Source organism: Calypte anna, chromosome 1 (genome assembly GCF_003957555.1).
Source record: "Calypte anna isolate BGI_N300 chromosome 1, bCalAnn1_v1.p, whole genome shotgun sequence".
NCBI classification, from domain to species: domain Eukaryota; kingdom Metazoa; phylum Chordata; class Aves; order Apodiformes; family Trochilidae; genus Calypte; species Calypte anna.
The window spans coordinates 42,288,973-42,312,729 of NC_044244.1; the positions used below are offsets into that span (position 1 = coordinate 42,288,973).

The window sequence follows — 23,757 nt, forward strand, 5'->3', positions numbered from 1 at the left end:
CTAGCTGCAGTTATTCTAGTGCCATTTTGATTTGTCATTGTTGTGAAGCTGGTAAATGTTTGTAGAACATCTTTTCTGTGTAATAACCAGAAATGGAGTTTAGTGATACTGCTGTATGGACTAGTTTGGCCCTGTTCGTAGGACTCTATAGAATCATAGAATTGGCTGGGTTGGAAGGGACCTCAGAGATCATTGAGTCCAACCCTTTTACCACCGTTGCGGTTGCTAGACCATGGCACTGAGTGCCACATCCAGTCTCTTTTTAAATATCTCCAGGGATGGAGAATCCACTACTTCCCTGGGCAGCCCATTCCAATGCCGGATCACTCTCTCCGTAAAGAAATTCTTTCTAATATCTAACCTAAATTTCCCCTGGCACAACTTAAGACCATGCCCTCTTGTCTTGTTGAAAGTCATCTGGCAAAAGAGACCAACGTCCACCCGGTTACAACCTCCTTTCAGGTAGTTGTAGACAGCGATGAGGTCTCCCCTGAGCCGCCTCTTCTCCAGGCTGAACAGCCCCAGCTCTCTCAGCCTCTCCTCATAGGATCTGTGCTCGAGTCCCTTCACCAGCCTGGTTGCCCTCCTTTGGACCTGCTCCAGGACCTCGATATCCTTCCTGAACTGGGGGGCCCAGAACTGGACACAGTACTCAAGGTGTGGCCTCACCAGGGCTGAGTATAGGGGCAGAATCACTTCCTTGGACCTGCTGGCCACGCTGTTCCTGATACAGGCCAGGATGCCATTGGCTTTCTTGGCCACCTGGGCACACTGCTGGCTCATGTTCAGCTTCCTGTCAATCCAGACTCCCAGTATATGCCTTACTCTTATTTAATGACACCAAAGGTTTAAACTGTGGAAATTATTCTGATTTTCAGAATCACATAGTCATTTAGGTTAGAGGGACATCCTGAAATCATCTTGTCCAACCCCATGCTCAAGCAGAGTCAGCTAGAGCACTTTTCCCAGGACCATGTCCAGTTGAGTATCGCCACAGCTGGAGACTCCACAACTCATCTGGGCAACTTCTTCCAGTGTATGATCACTCTCACAGTAAAAAATATTTTTTTGTGTGTGTTTATATGGAATTTAATGTGTGTCTTAATTTGGGTATGTTTCCTCTCATCTTCTCACTGGTTCCTCCTGTTGGTAGTCTAGCTCCCTCTTTTTCATTCCCTCCCATCAGGTATTTATACACATTGATAAGAACCCTCTGAGCCCTCTCTCCTACAGGCTGAACAGTCCTAGCTCTCAGCTGCTTCTTACATGAAAAATGCACCATACCCTTAGTCACCTTTGTGACTTTTTGCTGGACTTGTTCCAGTAAGTCCATATCTTTCTTCTACTGGCGAGCCCAGAAGTAAACACAATGCTTGGCCAGATGTGATGTCAACAATTAGATCCAGATTAAGAAGTTACTGTTTTTTATTTTGAGTGGCAACACATTGAAATAATACAGCACTGGGTTTACTGAGTAGTGTTTCACACTGACTGTCTGTCGGTGTTCATAGGCGACTCTGAAGTCACAAATACATAAATTTTGCAGTGAAAATATAGAATGCAAATTATATAGGCCCACACATGTACACATACAAGAAAGCTCAGACACTGTTTTCAGGGAACATTATGCTAAATTTCCCCAACCAAACCAAAGGCAACGCAGAATTATATTTTCCCATGTCATGTTAATTCAGCTTGTTTTGCATATAGTTTGTGATGTGGTATTTAATTACATCTTCATAGATTGTATTTTCCTCTAGACTCCTGAATCATTTAGTGAGCAGGATAGACAGTGTTCACTGGGTGCACAGATGGTCAGTGTTCTGTTCTGCCTCTTGTTATTTTGACTATGACACCCTGGCCTTCCTCACTGACTAGTATTTAAGCCCTGGCACACAGTATGACCTCAGTATCTGCCATGCTATATAGTGGCAGGATAAAGGGAAATTGTGAGAATAAGGGTAGAAAGAGTAATACAAATATCTTTTTGGCTTTTCTCATAACTCCTTACTTTGCTGCATCTGGTTACTTCACACATTAATTTATTTCTTGAAAATTCTTTTGAGGAGTTGAGATGGGAACCCAGGTAAAGAGAAATGAAGGCCAGAAGTACTTGGGGCTGCCCTGTTTGTAGCACTTGGGAACTGATTTTTTTCATTACAAAGCACAAATACAGAGTGGGTGGAGGATCGATTGAGAAGAGCCCTGAGGAAAAGCACTTGAGGTGTTGATTGATGAGAAGCTCAACATGAGCCAGCAATGCGTTGTTACAGTCCAGAAAGGCAGCTGTATCCTGGGCTGCATCAAAAGAAGTGTGGCCAACAATTCAAGGGAAAGTGCTTCTCCTCCTCTGCTCTTCTCTTACGAGACCTCACCTGGAGTACGGTGTCCAGCTCTTAAGTCCCCAGCACAAGAAGGACACAGAGGAATGGACATTGGAATGAGTCCAGAAGAGGGCCATGAAGATGATCAGAAGGTTGGGCCATCTCTCCTCTGAAGACTGTGTGAGAGAGTTGGTGTTGTTCAGCCTGGAGAAGAGAAAGCTCCCAGGAGACCTCATAGCATCCTTTCAGTACCTGAAGGTGGCTGTAAGGGCAAGAAGCAATAGGATGGGGGCGTAATGACTTTAAACTGGAAGAGAGTTGATACAGAATGGATATTAGGAGAAAAATATTTTCTGTGGGAGTGGAGAGACACGGGACAGACTGCCCTGGGGAGTTGTGGATGTCCGCTCCCTGGAAGTGTTTAAGGCAGGCTGGATGTGACATTGAGCAGCCTGCTCTAGTGGGACTTGTCCCTGCCAATGCAGGGGGATTGGAACTAGATGATCTTTAAGGTCCCAACCCAGATCCTTGTTCCCCTGTCACATGTAAAACCTCATTGAATTCATCCACCCTTCTTCCATCATCTCCTTCCTCCTGTTGCTGACTTCTACCTTCTTCCAGTTGGAGGTAAAATCCCAGGTTGACACAGCCCTGAGCAGCCTGCTTTGAGCAGGGAATGAGACTGCTGAAAGATCAGTATGAAGGAGAGCTTGAAATGTGAGATTAGTGATACAACTTGCATTATTTTCTTGTGATTCTGTGCCCACCTTGAAGAAACTCTCAGGGCTTTTAGCTGTGAAATTCCACCAAGTTTTGACAGTATAGTATTCAAATGTAATTTTAAGAAAAGGCTCATGAGTTGGACAGATTTGGCTGGTGTTCCCTGATTGTGTTAGCATGGCCTCTAGTGCTCCAGATTTTCGTCTGTACTATCAAAACTTGGAAACACAAAGGCTGCTTAAAACAGAAGTTGCTTGAATGTGCATAAAGTAACATTTATGATTTGCCTCAGTCCCAGAAGCAGCTGAACCCTTGTTCTCCAAAGCTATCCATGCTTACTTTCTGAGGCACACTCTCACTGTGAGAAATTTTAGTTTGAATTGCTGACATCTGGCAATAAGCAGCTGAGAAAGAGGTTTTATGGTGGGTTGAGAGTTTTGCTGGCCTCTACCATATTATGGCACTGTGACCTACTTTCAAGCATTCACACATTGGTCTGTAATAGAGGATGATGGAGGGATGCTGTGGCAGGTGAACCAAGGCTGCCACACTCTGCCAGAAGGCAGTCAAACCTCCAAAACTATTCTTCCTTTCCTGTTCACAGCATCTGATTTAACTGGATGTCGTATCTCTGAAGTCCAAGGCACTACTGGGTTACTGCTGCTGAAGCTCATGCTTTTTTATTCTTGTGAGAGGTCTCAGTGAAAGGCAGCTAGTTGACAAAGTAAATAATATCTTTAGACGTTCCCTCAGGAATATTTGGTAGAGAAATGGAATTCCAGCAATGCATGAAAACAGTTTATTTTATAGTTATTTGAATAACACCTAGTCAGACTTTATAAAACCAAAAGGCAAAGGAAACCTGTCTGATGAATGATGAAACTTTATGTGTAATACATTTCATAATTACCTCTGTTGAGTGTTGCTTTAACAGAAAACCATGGCAAAAATTGCTGTGTGGGCAATAAGAAATGGAAATGTGATATTGTTTATTAAATAGTATAGAAAAAGGCTCTGTATTTCAGTTGAATATTTTTCAAGATATTTAATATATAAATATATGTATATATGTTTCAACATTTAAAATACAGGGTTCAGGGTTGGTATGCTGACATTAAACCAGGAGAAAACCCCTATTAAATATATGAGTAAAATAAAATATGTGAGTAGTTTAAAATGTTATCTGCTAAAGAAGTGGTCCTTGTAATCTCAATTAAAACAAATACAACGGTTGTTAATGCATGAAATAGTTTTCTAAATTTGCATTAATTTGGTTTTGTATCTCCAGAACAATGCCTCCAAGCTTTTGCTGGCTATTATGGAAAGCAGACATGACAGTGAGAATGCAGAAAGAATCCTTTTCAACATGAGACCAAGAGAACTGGTGAGAAAACTTCTGAATATTCATAAATCTTTTGGCTGAAAAAAAATCTGCCATAAAAACATTTTTTAAATGATCTGCATCTAAGCTGAAAAGTGTTGGCAGCATAGAGTGACACAATGTATCAGGATAGTACTAATTCACAAAAAGTACTTTAAAAGGATCAAGCATGCATGATTTCAGCCTTTATGACTTCATTATTTTTAGCCATTCCAAGCACTTTTCTGTAATTGTTTCCTAACTAAATTATCATACTCTGGTAGGCTGTCTTCAAGTACACTTTGTCAGGGTCTGGGAAATTAAGCTTGTACAGTGTCTGTGAAACAGCATTAGCAGAAGTGTGTGTGTACACATAGGTATTATATGTTATGTTATACATATAATCATAAAAAACATACATTAAAATCATACATATGTCACATCTCATGAGCAAACAGGCGACAATTACAAGCAGTAGTGACTGTATTTTGGGCCAACCATGATACTTGTCTAAAGGTCTCCAGGAATTTTAAGTAGATGGTTGACCTGGAGAAATTGTTACCAATCCAACTGACCATGCCTCAGCAGTGATTAAAGAACCTGTTCTGTGGGAAGTTCTGTGGGCATTGGCTCTTGCACTTGGGCAGAGCCCAGTGACCTGCTTGTTCCAGGGAGCCATCACCATGGGGGCACATCAGCGTGGTGGCACCATCCCTAAGGTACAGTAGCAGGATCAGGCCTTGGTCAGGCCTTTCTAGTAGGGAATGGGGGATTTCCCCTTCTTGGTTCTGTAAGAGGCTTCTGAATGTTTTGGAATTATCCCAGCACCCTGCCAAGATCTGTGTTTTCCTTTCTGCTTTGGTTCAGTGATATTTTTGCTGTTAAGCTGCATGGAGAACACTGAGTGATGTTGCAGCCATCTCTATACAAAGTGAGATGTTGGCTGCACTGTAAGTGCTGCAAGGCTCTACTTGTGTTACCTGGAGATCTGTCTTTAAAATCATTTTTGAAAATACCTGTTCCCTATGGCACAGTGTCCCTATGCCTTTCTCGTGGTTGCAGAAAAATTTTTAATGAGAAATCCAGGCTTGAGCTGAACAAAGTGAGTGTGTTCAAACAGTGTTTGGTACTTTTTCCCTGAGAACTACAGTTATTTCATCACTTCTTGGTTGGGTTTGTGTTACAGGTGGATGTGATGAAGAATGCATATAACCAAGGCCTCGAATGCGACCACGATGAGGAAAATGGAGATGATGGCATCTCCCCAAAAGATGTTGGCCATAATATCTATATTTTGGCACATCAGGTATGTCTTACTTGTTGTGTGACTGCTTCTGGAAAAGTGTTGTGGTTAAACTCCACACACAACCTGGCTGATCAAAAAAGGGAGTTTACCTTTCTTGTGATTTCTGGCTCATGTTTGTGTACCTGACTTTCTCAGGAAAGCTGCTGAGAGGACAAGTGAGCAGTCTCACTCTCTGAATAGGAATTCCACAGAAATTGGTAGGCTCTGTGTGCAATGATAATGCAGAGCAAAGCAGTTAATATTGGCTTAGTTTTGTCTTCTTTTAACATTAACAGCTCGTTCATATCAATCTAATCATAAATCACTTTACCTGTATTGATGTATTTAAATAGTAGCTTCAATTGTAATACCAATTGAACTTGGAAGATGAAAGTAGTTTAGATATATTAGCAAACCAGTAAGAATAATTGGATTTTTTCACTGTTTTCCTCTTTTGAATTATGTTGTAATACCCTCAGGCTATTTCTGGTTATTTTCGCTTCTCTACTGGTAAAAGTAAAATGGACACCAAAGGTTTTTATTTAATGGGATATTAATACTTCAGAGTAGTTAGCATAAAAAATTATTTATTTTTCATTTCTGTTAAGAATATTGAAAATATTCTTTTGCATGAAAAGTGAAGGGCCACTTTTTATTATATGACAAATTCGGACATTTGCTATGTCATATAAGAGCTGATTTTTAAAACAATGGTTTTTGCTAAGCAAGGGGGAATAGTCAGATAGAGACAGTGAGTGTTTCACATTCTTCATACTTATTAGTTGTTGTTAGGAATTGAATACTCAATGAAAAAGGAAAGGAAAGCAATCTATATTTACACTAATATTATGCAGTGTTTCTTTCAAGCAAGGAATGGAAAAAACAGTTACTAAATTATGCTCTCATGCTTTGCAGCACATTTGAATAACTACATCTTGCTCCTAAGTTGTTATTGTGGATGACCATGTTCCACTCTTGCACTGTATCTACATAAGATCCTCACCAAAGATGACAGAATTTTTAGGAAGTATCTGTATCATCTTAGCTTGTTTGATGATTCACTTCTTGAAAATTTAAATTTTTACCAAATGGAAATGTTGGTATTTTATTTCTTCTGCGTGCAGTTTGTGTGTGGTGGCTTAAGGGAGTTCATGGTAGAATAAAGGCCTAAAACCATATGTGAAGTCACAGCTGGGCTCATTTTGCCAGAGAGCTCACTGCCAAGGGTACACTGGTTACCTGATGAGTAGGTTAAACTCTGTCATAGATACATTCAGAGTGCTGGGGAGGCCTATGAGGCTACTTCATTTCTATTCCAATTGCCTGATCTGTAACCAGGATTTAGGTTGCATAAGGCTCATGGCAACAATTTAGTGAGCTCCTTCCTGTTCTATAGAATTAAATGGCATGACTGGCTCTGTATGCTGTAAAAATATCCATCTATTTTAGAAAAAAAGCCTGTTTTCCTCCTCTTGCATTTCTGTAACACAATGCACATGTCTATTTACAATAGCTTTGCACTCATATTAAGCCCCATACCAAAACAAAGCAATGGAAGGGCAGGCAATCTGGGCCCTTTCTTTCTCCTGTGCTAATCAAAAACTATGATTCTTGGCACAGGACTGCTGATCTTTGACCCCAAACTCTTTCCATTTGTGCCCTTTTGCTCGCCCTGGGATGGGCAGGATACGAGCAGGGTCCCTCCTCAGTAAGGGCATTGTTGCTGGGTTCCTTTGCTGGCTCCACTCTCCAAACACCCTCTTACACTTTGCTGTGTTGAAATGGCTTTTTGGTGGCTGGCTCTTCCACTTAGTTTAGCTGACCTGGTTTACATAATATTTCTTTGCTGTACTTCATATAGTTTCATGGTTTGGCTTAGTTTTTTTTTCTGCAACCAGTGTGGCTCTTCAGACATCTTCCTGACACTTTCCTGTGCCCGCTTGATCTGGTTAGAGCTCTTTGGTCCCTCTGTAATAGCAGAATCAAGACCAAGAGTTCCTCTTTTTGCTGTTACAGCCCTCTAACACAGACAGTTTATTTTGGGGAGCTCAGACTTTCAGTTTTTGTCGTTGCACTTTTCAGGGCGATGCTGGGTTCTGCATTTTGCCACCACTACATCCTTCCTTGCCCTTCCTGTGGTTGATTTTACCAGAAGCAAAAGGCATTCTTGTAAATGTGTGACCCACAGTGCATAGAAAGTTACAGAACTGTCACAAGCAAGGCTGAGATTTCTGTTATCTAATCTCCTTTACATTCTCCCAAACTTACCCCTTGCCCCAGATGCATCTGCAAATAGACACATGCAAGTACATTTGCACACACGTACATGACACATGCACATGCAGAAGTGTGTGGGCACAGCAGGCTGGGACATGATAGTACAAAGCTGACTTAAATTTGCTGTGTCATGACATTTATCACTTCTCTTCCACGTTTTTCTCTGTCCCCTCTTTCCTTTATTTCTTCATCCTCCTCCAGCCTGCCACATGCCATAGCTGTGCTGATATTCCTGCTCTGACTCCAGGCTGTTTGGATGCTGCTGCTCCTCACTTTTCCCATTCAGCATATGAGCACAGAGAAGAAGAGGGTGCCATCAAGAAAAAGCAGAACTGCCTTACTCATTGGGAACTACCCTGATCTGTCTGCACCCCCATGCTGCATCCTGCTTTTCGGGTAGAGGCTCCTTCCAGACATAGCGTTTCTACAGCTGCTTGTGGTGCAGTGACTCAAGCTGGTGCTTGAGGTCATATCCTGTAAAAATAAGCCTATTATTGCTAGATAGCATTAATGATTCTCTTGAATATCGACGAATGTTTTCTTAGTCTTGTTCAAATGTCATGCTCAGAGCCAAGCCTTTGACTTGACATTAGTAATTTCTTACCGTAGTCTTGGTGAAAGCCAGTGGTGTGTTACAGATAGATCCATCAGTTCTTACACCTCTTCTTTACCAGCCTCATTCAAAAGAAATTGGTGTGGTATTTTTATCTCTGTCCTTTGAAAAGATCCTGTTAAAGCAGGCTACACTTTGTTGTGCAAAGTTAGTGAGGCTTTTGGCAAAGAGACTTTGTCTTGATGTGATGTCTCTGTAGTGATTACAAAAGCTTTTGACACAGTCACATAGAGTTTCATTTTTACTTGTGTGCAGAAGCATCAGTGTAGGAGAATCAAGTTTTTAAATGCCTACCCAAAAAAAGACATCATAAAAGGCTAGAGAAATCTTCTGGGTTTTTTTGGATGACTGCTTGAGCTTGCTACCTGTTAGTTATAGAAAAGGATTTCAGTAGTTTGTAAATTGAAAAAAGCTTTCTTGGAGTTCATGATATTTCTGTGAATTTCATGACCCCTTTACATTTATTATGAAGTAAGGTAAGGCACTGGTTATAACCACAGGCTCCTGTAGTTGGCATGCATGTGTGTATGCATGTGTTAACAGAAAGTGCTTTGGAGTGTTTCTGTTTTTCAGCTAGATGCAAACTCTCTAAATTGGGCACAAAGCCCAAGCTAATACGATGCACCTTTCAGTAGGAGCTTTATGAGGCTCAGAAGAATGTGAAATAATTTTACATACTTTTTAGTCAGCTTGCAGCACAGGAAGAATGCAGTTTCATCTGCCTGTACAACTAGGTAGACATCCTTGATCTAAAAGAATGGGAGTGGGTAGGGAGTAGTAATTGTAATACTATAACAAATTTTTCAAATTTTCAGTGTCTTGTGACTTCCTCCACCTGGTTCCCAAAGCTGTTGCAGGAACATAGAGATACTGACCTAGCCCATCATCCCTTTCATGGTGCATGTTCTGTGCTCTCAGACAAGTAAAATGTTTATTTACTCAGTTGCTCAATTTGAAGCATACTCTTAAATGCCTTGCTGGCGATGGAGCATAGGTCTTGGAATTCCATGATACCTTTGTAGTCTCCAGGTAAATGGAAGGGTGGAGGGGTATATGAGATTAAACTAAAACCTATTTTAAATCCCAATGAAATACCAAAACTCCTTGTATTTTCATAGTTTTCTGGTGGCATCAAGGCTTAATGAAAAGTCATTTTCTCCAGTCATTAAGGTTAGAAGAAATTAATGCTGGCTGACATCAATCCAGGTATTCAGTACAAATGAACACAAGCTTGAAAACAGGCTATTTTATGATAGACTAACACTGTCAGAAGTGTTTTTCCATTGATAAATTTTTAAAATAAGATGAGAGAAAGGAAGCAGGATTTGCTGTGAATTGTAAGCTTCCTGTTGCAGGTACTACTAAGCATGGACCTAACAAGTAAGTCATACTCTGTCATCTCTGGTGCTAATTTTAAATGGACTAAGCAAAATAAGTCACTCAGCCTTTTATGTTTGTTAATATATTAAATACACTAATAGCAGAATCAAGATTGTTTTATCAAACTTGGCAAGCTTTATCAAACTAATGTCTTACTGACATGTTTACTTCATGCAGTACTTTGCATATTAGTGTACAGACATGGAAAATATTTGCTAACTAGGCAATTAAAATAGTAGTAATTGATGGCATGGATCTGTACTTTGGGAGTAGTAGTGCACTACAGACTCTTTTTTAAAAGTTACTATTTTAGGCATTTGAAATAGGACTGGTTTGATAATGAGACTTGCCTGTAATACATTCAATAAGGAGAAACTAAAGTAAGTTTTTTTAAAAAAAGCCCAGTTATCTAAATATGTAAAAATCTAAGAAGTACAAAGTCTTTTGTTTCTCTGAGTTTCTGTGTAGTGTGTCCTTCTATATCTTTCATCAGGTTTAAGTACAGCAAGGTCTGGGGCCAGCTTTATTTTCTACATCAATGCCGTGCCTAGAACCACATGGTTCTGGGACTCCTGCATAACCCCACAGAATAAATAAATGGCAATAATAATTACAACAGTAATTTCAGAAATATTTAAATAATTCTTCTTCCTTTCTTGTAGAATTTTGGAACAGTTAAAAGCTTTTAAAGATTTTGTTTCTCACTCTCTTAAAGTAGGTGGTATTACCTGATGTCACACGTAAAGACACCAAGCCAGAAGCAGGCATAGAAAGCAAGTCTTTAGCTGTGATGGGAAGTGAATACAACTTGCTTAATCCCCAGTGCTTTGCTTTAATGGCTGCATTGGGTTTCCTCCTATGCTCACTTTATCCCAGCCACTTTACTAATGAGGAAAATTGACATTGATTGAATAGTACAGTTGAGAAGTGCATAATCACTGAACACATTAGTACTCCAAGAGTTGTTTTAAGGAAATCATGCTAATGTATATTTTTCAAATAAACTTGCCTGTGCCTTAACAAGAAAATGGACACGTGTATATCTATGTGTGAAGGAGGTATTGTAGGCTGAAGTTTTTTGTGTGAAGTTATCTTTGGTGTTGAAGTTTGGAGCAACACTTCACTTGGCTGTATTTAATGTTTAGACAGATGAACTTAGACCTGCATCCTCCTTTTCTTTTTTTCTTTTTTTTTTTTTTGTGTGTGTGTGTGCATAAACCGAAACACACTTATTGAAGTAAGTGTGAATTCTTCATCCATTTGTCTTACTGTGCATCTAATTCAAGTCAGGACAAAGGATTCCATGGCAGGACCTTGCTTAAACCGATGGGAGTAGATCCCCCATGGTTTGATGTATGGGGAACACAAGCAGTAGTAGTGTGAAGGTGTGTCTCCACATGTGATGGGATCTCTGCATGTAACTTGTCCTCTAGTATGAGAATCCAAAGCTTTCTAAACTGGCTGCATTGTCCCAGGCAGACAAAACAGTATTCTGTGTGAAGTACCTGTGACTGTTTAAAAAGAAACGTTGGTGAAGAAGGTAAAAATTAAATGCTTGGTACTGTGCATTTACAATACGTTTACAATATAATACACAGCAATGAAACACCCAGAATGCTGTTTAGACTGGGTTGAGCCAGTTACAACCCCAGTAGTCTGAAGTGGGTGTTAAATGGCTGAAATTGTAACATCATTGTTATACCATGGAAAAGAGATGAATGGAAGCCAAGTGGAAGAGTCTTGCAAAAGCTTTTTTCCCCTTTGCCTCTGATGGTGGTGTTACCAGCCCATACAATTTGCCTAAAAGAATTCTTGTGGAAACTGAGAGTTACCAGAGCATTTTGCTCTGAAAGATAAGCTTGTCCTCATCCCGTTAGGAAGCAGCTTTCAGCTGCAGCAAGGATCCTCCCAAAGGGCTGAGATCTGTGGACCACATCGGTTCAGTGAATTTTTAAGCTTGCTGACCTCTTTCTGCCCGCTGTCTGCCTCAGGTGGGTGCTTTGCTCCAAAATGAAGCTGTGGCCCATTAGTCCCATAAGTGTCTGTCTTTAAAAGGTTGTGCCTGGGTTCTACTGACAAATATTTTTGAGCTGATTGAGTTCTGGGAACAGAATGTCTTGGCTCATACAAAATTTTAAACATCTCTGACAGGTAAATTCTCAAAAAGTGGTGTCTTCAGTGTATGAGAATGTGATTTTGGAAAAAAGACCCAAATACAAAAAAGTCTGAGTTTGTCTGATGTAAATGGATTTGCTGTACCAGAGGAGAATTGAGGGAAAACATATATCCGTCATGTTTTGTGTAGTTATGACCATTTTCAAATTTTACAGCTGAAATGAGCAAGCAGAAATTGGTAGGTGTTATTAGAGGTTGTTTTCACAAGCACCTGACAGTGAATGGAGAAAAATACAATGCACACTTAAATAAAGAGGAGTACCTTTTGTGGCCAGAAGATCAAACCTATCCTCTAGGGTAAAGCTGTCCTTCAGGATGAATAACTGAGTTTATGGAATAAGAATGCTCCTTTTATGCAGGACAGGTAAATTTTTAGAGCGGAAGGATGTCATTTTCTGCAAGGTGCTGCTGATGTTTGCATTTTTGGGGGCTGTTTTTTTTGTTTCTCTCTCCCTAGCAGAGAAGTTCTTGCTGATAGCAGTGCCAAAACAAAGGGCTAATGGGGACCAATCCCAGGAACCGTGGCTGTCAGGGGACTCATATCCATGACTGCCAGACCTGAAACTTCTCATAGAACTTTTGTGCTCCACATGTTGTTTTGTAGTTATCATCCTGATGAGACAGGCTGTGGCATCCAAATGACACTGGCTAATTAAATGTCAGCAGAATCAGAAGCTGTTGTGAGGCTTTTTACACTTAGATTGCCAAGACTGAAACAGGAGCCAATGACGCACATCACCCTCCTTGCGGCTCATTAGGATGGGATATAACTCTGCCTTCAGCCAGCTACAGTATAGAGAGGAGGTATGGAGGCTGCCACAGGGGCTTGACACTAATGAGCACCTGAAAGATTAAACAAACGTCTGTGGCTGCTGTTAGGTCTCAGGTTAAAACCTTGGCAACTTGGCCTTCGATGTTTTCTTTTTCTCCTCTTCTCCTTGGAAGCCTTCACCTCAGAATCTTGTCGTGACTTTGATAGGGATCTGTGTGGGGACCTCTGTTTTCCCTCTGGTGTCCTGTTGATTTGAGCTGCTAAGAGCTGCTAGGGTTCAAGCTAGAGCTTTTTACTGTAGGCTGGCCACAAAAGTTATAGTTTATTCTCATTTTTCTGGTTCTGCTTCTCTAAAATAAGGTGAAACAAGATGTCTAATAGACATATGTCTGTGTTTTATTATATATAATATTATATGAGGCATATATCCTGTTTGGCTGTGGTGACTGTGCATTTCACTAGTCCACAGGTGGCCTTAATGTTTCTGCTTTGTGGGTTCCTTCTTCTATCTTTAACTTCTGTAATCCTGTGTCCTTGTGTTTTGTGGCTTACGAGATTTTTTTGTCATTGGGGAATATATTGTATTGGTGTCAGCCCAAACGTTACACCAGAAGAAATATCTTTTCTTTGTCAAATGTCTGTGTTGGGAAATCTTCGCATTAGTCTGTGGTTTTACTCTGAAAACTGGCTGTGGGACAATGACATACTGTTTAAGACATCCTCTGCTTTCAGACTCTATTTGAAGTCCTGTATTAGTAATAAAGTTACTACCTTTTAAATGCTATCTGAAGCAACTCAGGCTGGGGAGAACTTGAGCTCTCCTTTGGTTCTGTATCACCATCAAGGCAGCCACTCAGCTTCCCAGAACAGGAAGAATGGGAAGCCATATCTTCAGCTGGTTTGCATTGGAATCCCTCCACTGCAAGTAAGCAACAGTGATTTATACTAGTAGGGATAAATACCTGTTAGGAATAAATATCTGTTACCCTCAAACCATACTCTTATCCTAAAGCTCCCCTCTTGCGTTTGGCATGCATGGTTTTCATTAAAAGTGATGATATATGGGTCAAAAAGAGGGTGGCTTGACTTAAAGCTTTTTGGTTGAAATTACATGAAGGAGTGTCAAGTAGACTTAAACATAATTTTACTTGTAAATTGAGAAACCATTGAGAGACAAGAAACGTGGAATCACAGTGTCTTCTTTACGAAGTCACTCTTCAAAGTAGACTGCTTTCACTTGCCCTCAACTGCAGTGTGTACACTGTCTGCTCACAGATGTATGTAAAATCTACTTTCTTCATTCAGACTGCAGCATGCTCCCCTTACTAAGAAAGCTGAATTACATGAAGTAATGAATTGTAAAGTCTGTTGTAGGTGAAGGCTGGCTCTGGAGGCAGAGCTGGGTCTTTTCCATTAGAGGTGACCTCCGAATGAACCAAAGTGCTCTTTTTCTTATATCTAAAGCACAACTGAAACATTTTACTCTAACCTAGGAGGAACTTGCTTTGTTTGTTTTGAGGGGAAGTGAGGGTAACCTTGGAAATGTCATGAAGGCGAAGTCTGGTCTTACTTAATATTATCAGAGCAGTTCTAATAGGGCGCAGATATCTGCATTGTGAAATCCTACACCTTAATTAAAAACAGGAGGGGACATCTTCTCTAACAAAGACATACTTTTTTTATTCCTTTCAATTGTTCAGTCGTCATTGAAGTAATTACAGGTTAACAAAAATAAGGAGAGTTAATCAGAACGTCAAAATATGTCTGTTCCTCAGAGTTGCTCAGTTTTAACTCTCATCTCCTTCAGTGTTATAATTTCATTAGATATCTCAGTCATCATAGAGTTTTCTAGAATAGAGAAGATCTGTATTTGTAATCTACAAATAGGCTACCTCACCTGTGATCCTCTTAATTTCATTTATTTAACACAATGCAGAAAATGAGGCCCACCTTGTACTTTTTCTGAGACAGCCTTAAGAGTCACTGATTAAGAAGTGTCCAGCTGAGAATTTTAGTTTTAAGAGCTGATTATGCTTTTCTACAACTAAAGTGAGGTGATCAGTTGCTTGTGACCACCTGTAGTTTTACAGGAGTAAACCACCTTCAGACTTGCACACAGATAAGCATCTTTAACCTTGGGTTAAAGGAATGGTTTCTCTGCCATTATGTGTGGGCAAAGATTTTTAGAGCTTGTATGAAACAAGCTCTGGGTGATGATCTGTGGTAGCCTTAAATGAACTTGGTCTTTCCAGCCTTTTCTTTCTATGAGTCTGTCTGCAGAGCACCATTTAAGTTGGAGCTGGTTAAAGCAGCAATATTTATGAATGTCTGATGAGGAGAGATGAAATTTTTGCCCTTTTGCTTTCCTACTGAGAGCTGTTACCTCATAGGTGCCAAGTGAAACTGCTCTATGGAGGACAGGAGCCATAATACAGTATTGGAAAGAGCAACTCACCATTTTACTTTTTCTTCTCTCTGTTCCTATATCCCTACGTTATTATTTTTTTAAATATCAGCTCCACTACTTGGATGCTGAGGCAGACATTCAACAGCACAATTGGAAAAGCTGGAAAATCTCACCAGTGTAATTATTTGAAAGGTGACATCTCTCAGTTCCTGTACACCTCCATGCTTGGTAACTACCCTGTTTGGTACCCTATAAGGTATATACATCAGACCCCTGCAGAGGTTGAAGTGCATGTCTTTTGTGAATTTGAGAGACTGCAGCTTCACTTGCTATTTTATTCTCATATGTTTTTGACCCCAAATGACCAAGTTACAGGGGAGGTTGTGTGTTACTGAAAAATCTGTTGAAGAATGGGATGCTAAAAGGTTTGGCTATGAACGACTTTTTACTTTGCTATTGCTGTAACAACTAAGCAGAATGTCTTCTAGTCTTAGGGCTAAAAGGAATTATGTCCATACTAAAGACTTAAAACTGTAATTCCCCTCACCACACTGCCCCAAAATAAGATTCATAAGCAGTTCCCCCTTTTGTTTGTGCTAGCCTTCCTGTTCTTGAGAAGCCACGTTAGACAGCAGTAAATACCTATTTTGCAAACAGTCACAGTTCTGAATGAGAAACCTAGAAAGTAAAGTACTTGATAGCAATAGGATTTTGAAAGTTCCTGAAAAGGGTATGCCATACACAGCTCTCTTACCTCAGGTTTATGTGTAGATTTTGTATGTATATAAAGTGTTGGTGGATCTTAGAAGTTAACAATTCCCTTCTTATGTGGATTTGGGATACATATGCTTGCTGGTTTTGGTCTTTCTCAGGCTAGATCTGTTCAATGTTGGTGAGCATGCCAGTAAAATCTTACTTTGGGTACAATGGTTTATTTGCCTTTCATAGAAGTTGCATGTGGCTCTGATCTTTTTGTTATGCTGTGAAGCAGACTAGTAGCAGTAACTCTGCTTTCTTTTTCTTCCTTTTCTACTGAACTTTGTTTTTATCTTCCCATAATCATGTCTGACACTTCCATCATCTCCTTATTTCTTCCATCCTGTACTCTCCAAAATGTGGCATACAGTAATCATAGGAGGCAGTCAACAAGTGCAGTTGTCTCATCCTGTTGGAACTCTCTGGATTGTGCAGCTGTCCACATCCTATGTTTTGTATGATAGTTGTACACTAAATCAAATGTGACCAAAGTTTTCATTGGGCCAGTTTGGCTCAGTAGGCGCAGAGGCCCATGATAGTTTACACATAGCCTGCAGACATGTTTCATGCCCACCCCTCTCAAATTAATTTTCTTTTGTTGCAATACATTTTGTCTGACCTGAACTTTCCCCAGACATAAACTTTTTTTTTCTTTTTTTTTTTATTTTATTTTTGCCTGCAAAAGAACTTCCAAAGAAGACAAATGGAAATAAAGCTCATTGAAATATTAGCAAGTCATTTTTTCTTCTGCTGGCTTTCATCAGAGATAAAAGCAAAATCACAGCAAAAATAGCAATAAAGTTATTATGGGGGGCTGCAAATGTAATAGTGATAGAGAACACTTAACTGTGGTGGTTTCTCTTATGTGATAATGTCAAGGTGTTTTATTTCTCCCTTCCCTGTGAGATAGATCACTATTACCCACAATTTGTACTGCTCACCATGTGGAGGCTGGGGAGGAGAGGTGGTGTCTCAGAGGTTACATGAGGCCATGGAAGACCCAGCAACAGAATCCAAAGCGTCTGGACCACCCAGGGCCCTGCTCACATACCCCAAGCCATCAGGGGAAGATTAACTCTAAACCCTTTTGGTTGCTCTGTAGAGTATAATCATCTAAATGAAATCAATGAATACTTGATTTGAGAGTCTCCCATTGCTCCATCCCTGCTGTTCTTAATGTTTGTTAACAGATTGCTTTGTGGTAGAGTGCAAAGGTGCCGCTCTATAAAACTGTAATGACTCCTGGAAAGGAAGTTGCCCTGTGTATTGCAGAAAGCACCATTCAGTTTTGACTGGAACATGGGGACTTGAGAAGTTATTATTACTGTTAGTACAGCCAGTTGGACTAAAAAATTCTGCTCAGCTACGATTAAGATATCATTTCCTTTTTTCCTTGCTTTCTCTCTCCTTGTTTGCTGATGGAAGGGGAGTGTTCTCATTTGCCCTGAGCAGGGAGCTGGCGTGTGGTAAGGTCCTGGCATGCTGAGAAGAGGATCTCATTTTCTGTCTCCAATCCTCTTCTGTCTCTCACCCATCCTGTTTGCTACTCCTTTGACTTTCTCTTCGCTGTTGTTTCTCAGTCCTTGGGGTTTTTCTTGTCAGTCCCCAGGCAGCTTTTTAATTCTTTCTTGCTCTCTAAGCAGAAAATGAAAGGTTCAGTGAGATGACTGAGGTTTTCCCTTTTGAGAGGTTTTTGGTGGTGCCAAATCCCACACTGCTTGGCTCCAGGAGCCAGGGGACTGATGGGGAAAAAGAGGAAAAGATTGTGACTGTAAATGAGCCCCAGCTGCACAAGTTTTTTTGCACAGCAAGGTGAAACTAATCTGAACAGATGCAATTACTCTGCTGTTGCTGCAAGTTATATTTTGTCTCATTTCTCCCCGGTGAAAGACCACTGGTTTTGGGATAGCAACCCACACTGCAGAACATCTGGTTACTGACAGGGTAGAGAAGAAGATAATTCACAGCAGAGCTATAAAATGTCCTGCACTGCACATCAGGTCTGTCCAAACATCTCTTGCCTCACTTTCCCCAAATTCTGTAGTTGAGGAACTTCCAGAGCTGTGTGGTGGCATCTTTCTGCCCTGAGAGGCTGTATGGGGCTGACTGGCACACTGGAGGGCTGGATTGTGAGCTTCAGCTGGAGCATGGGCTAAGAGCAGAGAGGTCACTGTGCAGTCCTGTAGCTTGCAAATGCACCACACATCCAGTTCCCTCCCCACAATGAGCCCCGGTCCCCAGCATGCTCCCAGCTGCTGCCTAACCTTGTGCCCTTCCTCTGTCAGGTGTATGCCAGGTATCTCCCCTGTCAGATAACAGCCTTACTGCTGCTTTACATCTGTGAGAAGGAATTCGAGAGATTTGTTGACAAGGATAATATTTTTAAAAATAATATTGTTTTTATTTTTTTATGTTTATAATACTTCTTAATAGTAATACCGTAAATATAAACTGTTGCAAAGCACAGGAACTATTTGTGTCTTTATCTGTGCTTCTTGGCCAGTTATCCAGAGTTTATAATAGTTATATAGTTATAATTAGTTATAACAGGCTCCATCAGCCTGTTCTAGAAAATCAGTTTAACACATTTGACCCTATGCCAGTGAATCATCTCTTCCATGAAAACCCCGCTTGCTTACAGTACACTGAACCTCACCCATTTATATCCCTTTATATTATTCTAGTCATAAAAGTTACCTCAGTCACTCAGGTTTGGCAGTCCCAAAATCCTAGAAAGTGAAACAGATCTCACAGAATCTGAGGGTCCTCAGTCTGCTGTTTCTCCTCTCCTGTCCTTTTCTGGGCCTGAAGCAAAGCCCAGTGAAATCTGCAGGAGTTTTGACAAGTGTCACAGCTATGTACTGGGTTAGACCTCTTGTCTCCTGTGGGGACTGGGCTACAGAGGAGACCCTTGCAGTTTACAAGTTACAACCAGGGACTGACATGTTCTTGTAAAAATACTGAAGGGGGTTGTATTTAACAGAGATAATGAAAAGTGGAGAATTGGTTTCTCTTTTACCAGTGATTTTTTTCTACAGGCACACATTGTATGTTGGCAAACCCATCCTGGATCCCAAGCTGATGAGTTATTGGCAGGCCAATGACATCAACAGTCGCAGCTTTAAATTGCTTTTCCTTTGAGAACATTTAAATAACTACATTTTTGTTCAAGGAAGGCTTGACTTTAAAACAAAAAAAAGCCTGCGGGAAATCCATGTGTTGTTAATTGCAAAAGTTAGGTCTGCTGTGGTTTTCTGTGCTGCTGATTATATATGGAATACTGGATGACTAGAAGATCTGATTTTATAATCCTGTTGTGTGAGGAGTTTAGGCTGAGTATTATTTGTAATTCTGTCATTTATCTCTACTGATGCTTTATTAATGTCTTCAGCGTTCTTGGTCTGTCCTCAATCTTTCACGTTTTGTACTGATGCTTTATTACAGTGTTTTCCAAATTTTTGAAGTAAAAGTCTTTCAAGATGAACAACAGTCCTTCCTTGGAAACTGACTGAAAGCCAAATGATCTTTATTCATAAAGCTGCTGCCTCACACACCCCTGCTTTGGAAATCATTGTTCCATTGTATGCTATTGCTTCCTCATCTATACGAGCCTTGATCAGTATTAAAATACAGTGATGACATTTAAAATATTGTCACTGGTATGGTTGATGGGTGTGTGAATGACTGAGGAGAGTTTTTCCCTCCTCAGAGGAGAATTTTTTGCAGGCTCTCTGCAAGTTCAATCTCCAGTGATAGTTTTTTTGTCTCAATTACACTTGCTGTGCATTTTTGAGCTTTGCTTTGCAAACATAAATGGGGCTGCTCTTTTCATTATAGTGGCTATTGTCCATGCCCCCCCCTGTATCTTATTCTTCAGCTGCCCCAAAAGGTTTATTGCAGCACTTCAGAAATAGCACTTACCTACATCACAAGAGTTAAATATGGAAAAAAATGTCATTCAGAGCTTGCGTGGCCCTTACATGCCAGTCACAAACTGTCACCTAAAGCCTATTGTCAGGTTGGGTAAGCTTGCCATATTTTAGGTTCACAGTTCATCACTACATTGTTATTTTCATTGCTAAATCTTTGATCTCACAAAAAGCTCTGCACTGGTCAAGGAGTCTGTTGACACAGTCTCCTTTGCTCATGTGGGCCTTTGAGCTCATTACATAGTGAAGGAAGGATCATGAAAGCAGAGCTTCAGACAACATTGCAGGTGCCAAATAATGTAGCATTTCTAAAGCTGTTCTGTGTCTTACTGTGGGCATCTGCTTCAAATCTGGGCTCTCACACATTGCTGTCCACACTATTCTTTTCATTGATGTAGCTGTGACAGTACAGAAATATTAGCAGTACTTAACTTTTATATCAGTGTAGGGGAATCCATTTGATGTAGAAACTGCAAAACAAACAGAAAATAGATAGATCCTTTGCCCTGAGGTTACTGCCTAAAGGTCTAGACTCCAGGAGGTAAGTGGATACAGAAAGGTGAGGAAGCAGAAATAAATGAAGTTACAAGATCTTATTACCTGGCACTGCTGCTGCCAGCTTTAAAGTGGTTTTCCCTGTAAAATCTGCCGTAGTTCCCTCAGCCTGGTCAGCAGTCCTTGGTTGCTTCTGATATGTCTTTGCTGTCAGCTGAGGTGCTAGCACAGGAGATCCTTGCCTGTTCTTCAGGTCTAGTGCTAGTGTCAGGAACCTCCAACTATACACTACTCGGCTCTGTACACACATCAGCACAAGACAGTCACTGCCTGAAAGCAGTCTAATAAGTCATAGAATCATAGAATGGTGTGGGTTGTAAGGGAGCTTAAAGATCAACCCCCTTGCCATGGGCAGGGACACCTCCCACTAGAACAGGTTGCTCAAAGTCCCATCCAGCCTGGCCTTGAACACTTCCAGGGAGAAGGCATCCAGAACTTCCCTGGGCAGCCTGTTCCAGTGTCTCACCACACTCAGAGTGAACAATTTCTTCCTAATAAAGTAGAATGGAGAGCACTGAATGCACATGGCTTTAAAGTACCTGTCTGCTATTCATGGGAAACCTGGTAGTTAAATATGCACTGCATGAGTGCTGTCTGAAATCACCAGCTGCCTGTTAACACACTGTGCTTCTCAGTCCCATTACAGCACAAGAGGGCTGAGGAGTTTTCCCTTCTGTTTGGTAAGGGAGCTTCTGTTACTGATGTTGATCGAGAGGTACTTTTATAAAACAAAAATTATGAAGAGTTAAAAGCATATCAGGAAGCAACACCTTGAGAATTAATATCGTTTACAAATGGGATTTCCAGTTCTGTATACAAATTCAAGTGTGTTTGTGAAAGAACTTTTTTTTGTGGTATACTAACGGAAGTTTCTGAAGATAAACATGTCCTTTTCTCCAAAGTGGCATAATTTTAATATGAGAAGAACTATCCATACATCCTTGTCTTGTCTTTTGTGAGAAAACTCAAAATCTTAATGGCTGACATTGGAGAAAAAAGGTCAGGATATCAGCAAAGTTCCTCTGTATTACAGAAGATAAAAAAAGGTGAATATATTTGCTTCTGGTTATCCTAATTCATCAGCCCAAACAGGGTGTGAATGGATTCTGTCTAGTCCATTCTTCTCTTAATATCTTCAACTAGAGATATAGCCAGCATTAAGGGCATTTGGAGATGGACAAGGAAAATAATTGAGTCACAAAGAGTCTTCTCTTTTAGAAGGGATAGAAAAGATAGGGATTGTTTCAATTTAAAGAAGAGCGAAATACAAGAGGACATGACAGTGGTGTATAGAATGATGAATGATACAGAGAAGGTGAATTAGTTGCTCTTGCTTCCCCTGTCATAAGTACAGAAGCAGAGGGACACTCAATAAACTGAAAGGTAAAAACAGTAGCACTGCTTAAAGGGAATTTTTATACATTAACTACCTTGTTTCCTCAAGCTCATCTTGTTTCTCCATGATGCTAGAGCATATATTGAAGGGGATGCAAAAGACCTCTAGGAAATGAATTCAGGTTGTCATGTTGGGATGACGTGGACGTACTGCAAAGACTGACTGGATCAGCCTACATGGCTTCTGTGAAGGAGAAGAACTAGTTAGATAGTCTTAATGATCTTTTGAAGCCTTTAAAAATAAGTGGAAGTTGCATAAGATACTACTACATGTAATGAGACTGTCCATACATTTGCTAGATAAAGGAAAAGTATAACTGTTCAAGGCAGAAATCTATTATTGATGGAAAGGCTACTGCTCTGCAGTTGTCCCCCATGTGATTCTTTGCATTTCTCCCTGAATAGATGCTCATGACCTTTTTATTAAAGCCTGATGTTCTGCCACATCGACTCAGTGCTCTGCTATCAAGGCCTCAGACTTCTGTCCACAAGGAAGCTGTAGGAAATACATTTATTCATCCTGAATACTTTCTGTTATTCTCTTGCTTTTGGATATTCCACTTATTATTCATCTTTAATTAACAAACTTGTATCAAGATTCTGAAGAAAATTTCTTTTGATCCATAGATGATAGGGAACTTGAATAAATATAGAGTAAATTGTATATGTATCTCTTCGCTGTTCATAGATAAAAAGGGGATGGGGAGACATTCAAATGGCTTATGAATGAGTGTGATCAATTTCTGGTTTGTTCATTATAGTATCTGTTTAGATCCAGTGTTACTGTCAGACTTGAACCCTTGCACTCTTTTTGCAGTTATTTTGTAATTCCTTAGCATGCTGCGTTATTTCATTTAGAACAACCTTAACCCACCTGTGGCAATCATCGCTTCTAAGCTTAGTTCCTTTTTTAAGTGTCATGCCAGCCTCGTTTCTAATGTCTGTGTCTAGTTTGTTGTGGTAACATCTGTGCAGTGGTTAAGAGCTGGATCACATCCAGAAGATAGCCTTTCCTTTCCTGCCTCACTTCCCCCCACTTTAAAATGTGTGAAACACCTCAGAGTTTCTGGAGGGAAACCACTCACTGATACAGGGAAAACTGCATTTTTAGCAGTGTTTCCTTGTGCCTTATAGTTAAGTTTTTGTCTCTCACCGACCTGAAAGACATGAATGCATTTGCTGCCATCCTCAGCATCAAACTTTGTGCAGCCATAGAATCATAGAATCATAGAATTGGCTGGGTTGGAAGGGACCTCAGAGATCATAGAGCATTTTAAATATTTACTAGTAAAAAAGAGCACATGTATATTATGAATCATGTGAAGCATATAATTGGTAAAAATTTGTTGGAAGACATAGACATTTGTGTTGTTTTGTGTGTTCATATGCGCTATGTACATGAACTACACATTTAAGAATGTATTTGCCTGTCACTGCAGTTCAGCTGCCTCTGAAATAGTCATGGGCATTATCTTGGCAGCCCTGAAGTACCATGCTGCAATATAGTGAAGAACAGTTTAGCCATTTGAAATCACAGAAAAAATGTAATTGTAAATGTAATTACCTAGTTAGAGGTATGCAAATTTTATGGCTGAACTTCAGTGAAAAGAAACATTCAGTCTTAATTTTTTGGCATTTGTCAAAAGCCCTCCAAATACCATCTAGGCTGCAGGCTAGGCTGCCTTTCATAAATCTAAGCTGAAGAGTTGCTGCTGACTTTTTAAGACTAAATTATTTCTATTGTTCTCAAATAATTACATTTTTGTTTTTATCTGTGGAGAGAGTCCCACTGGGTTGTGCATGTAAGTA

At 40.2% G+C, this 23,757-nt stretch overlaps 1 protein-coding gene across 1 annotated transcript in view; it reads left to right on the plus strand.

Annotated features, from left to right (window-relative positions):
- ITPR2 (inositol 1,4,5-trisphosphate receptor type 2) overlaps positions 1 to 23,757 on the plus strand; it is a 259,728-nt gene that overhangs the window by 186,271 nt on the left and 49,700 nt on the right. Inside the window, exons 44-45 of the mRNA XM_030449603.1 lie at positions 4,333 to 4,428; positions 5,591 to 5,710. Of these exons, the coding sequence (XP_030305463.1) occupies positions 4,333 to 4,428; positions 5,591 to 5,710 (216 nt within the window). The remainder of the gene's footprint in view (positions 1 to 4,332; positions 4,429 to 5,590; positions 5,711 to 23,757) is intronic.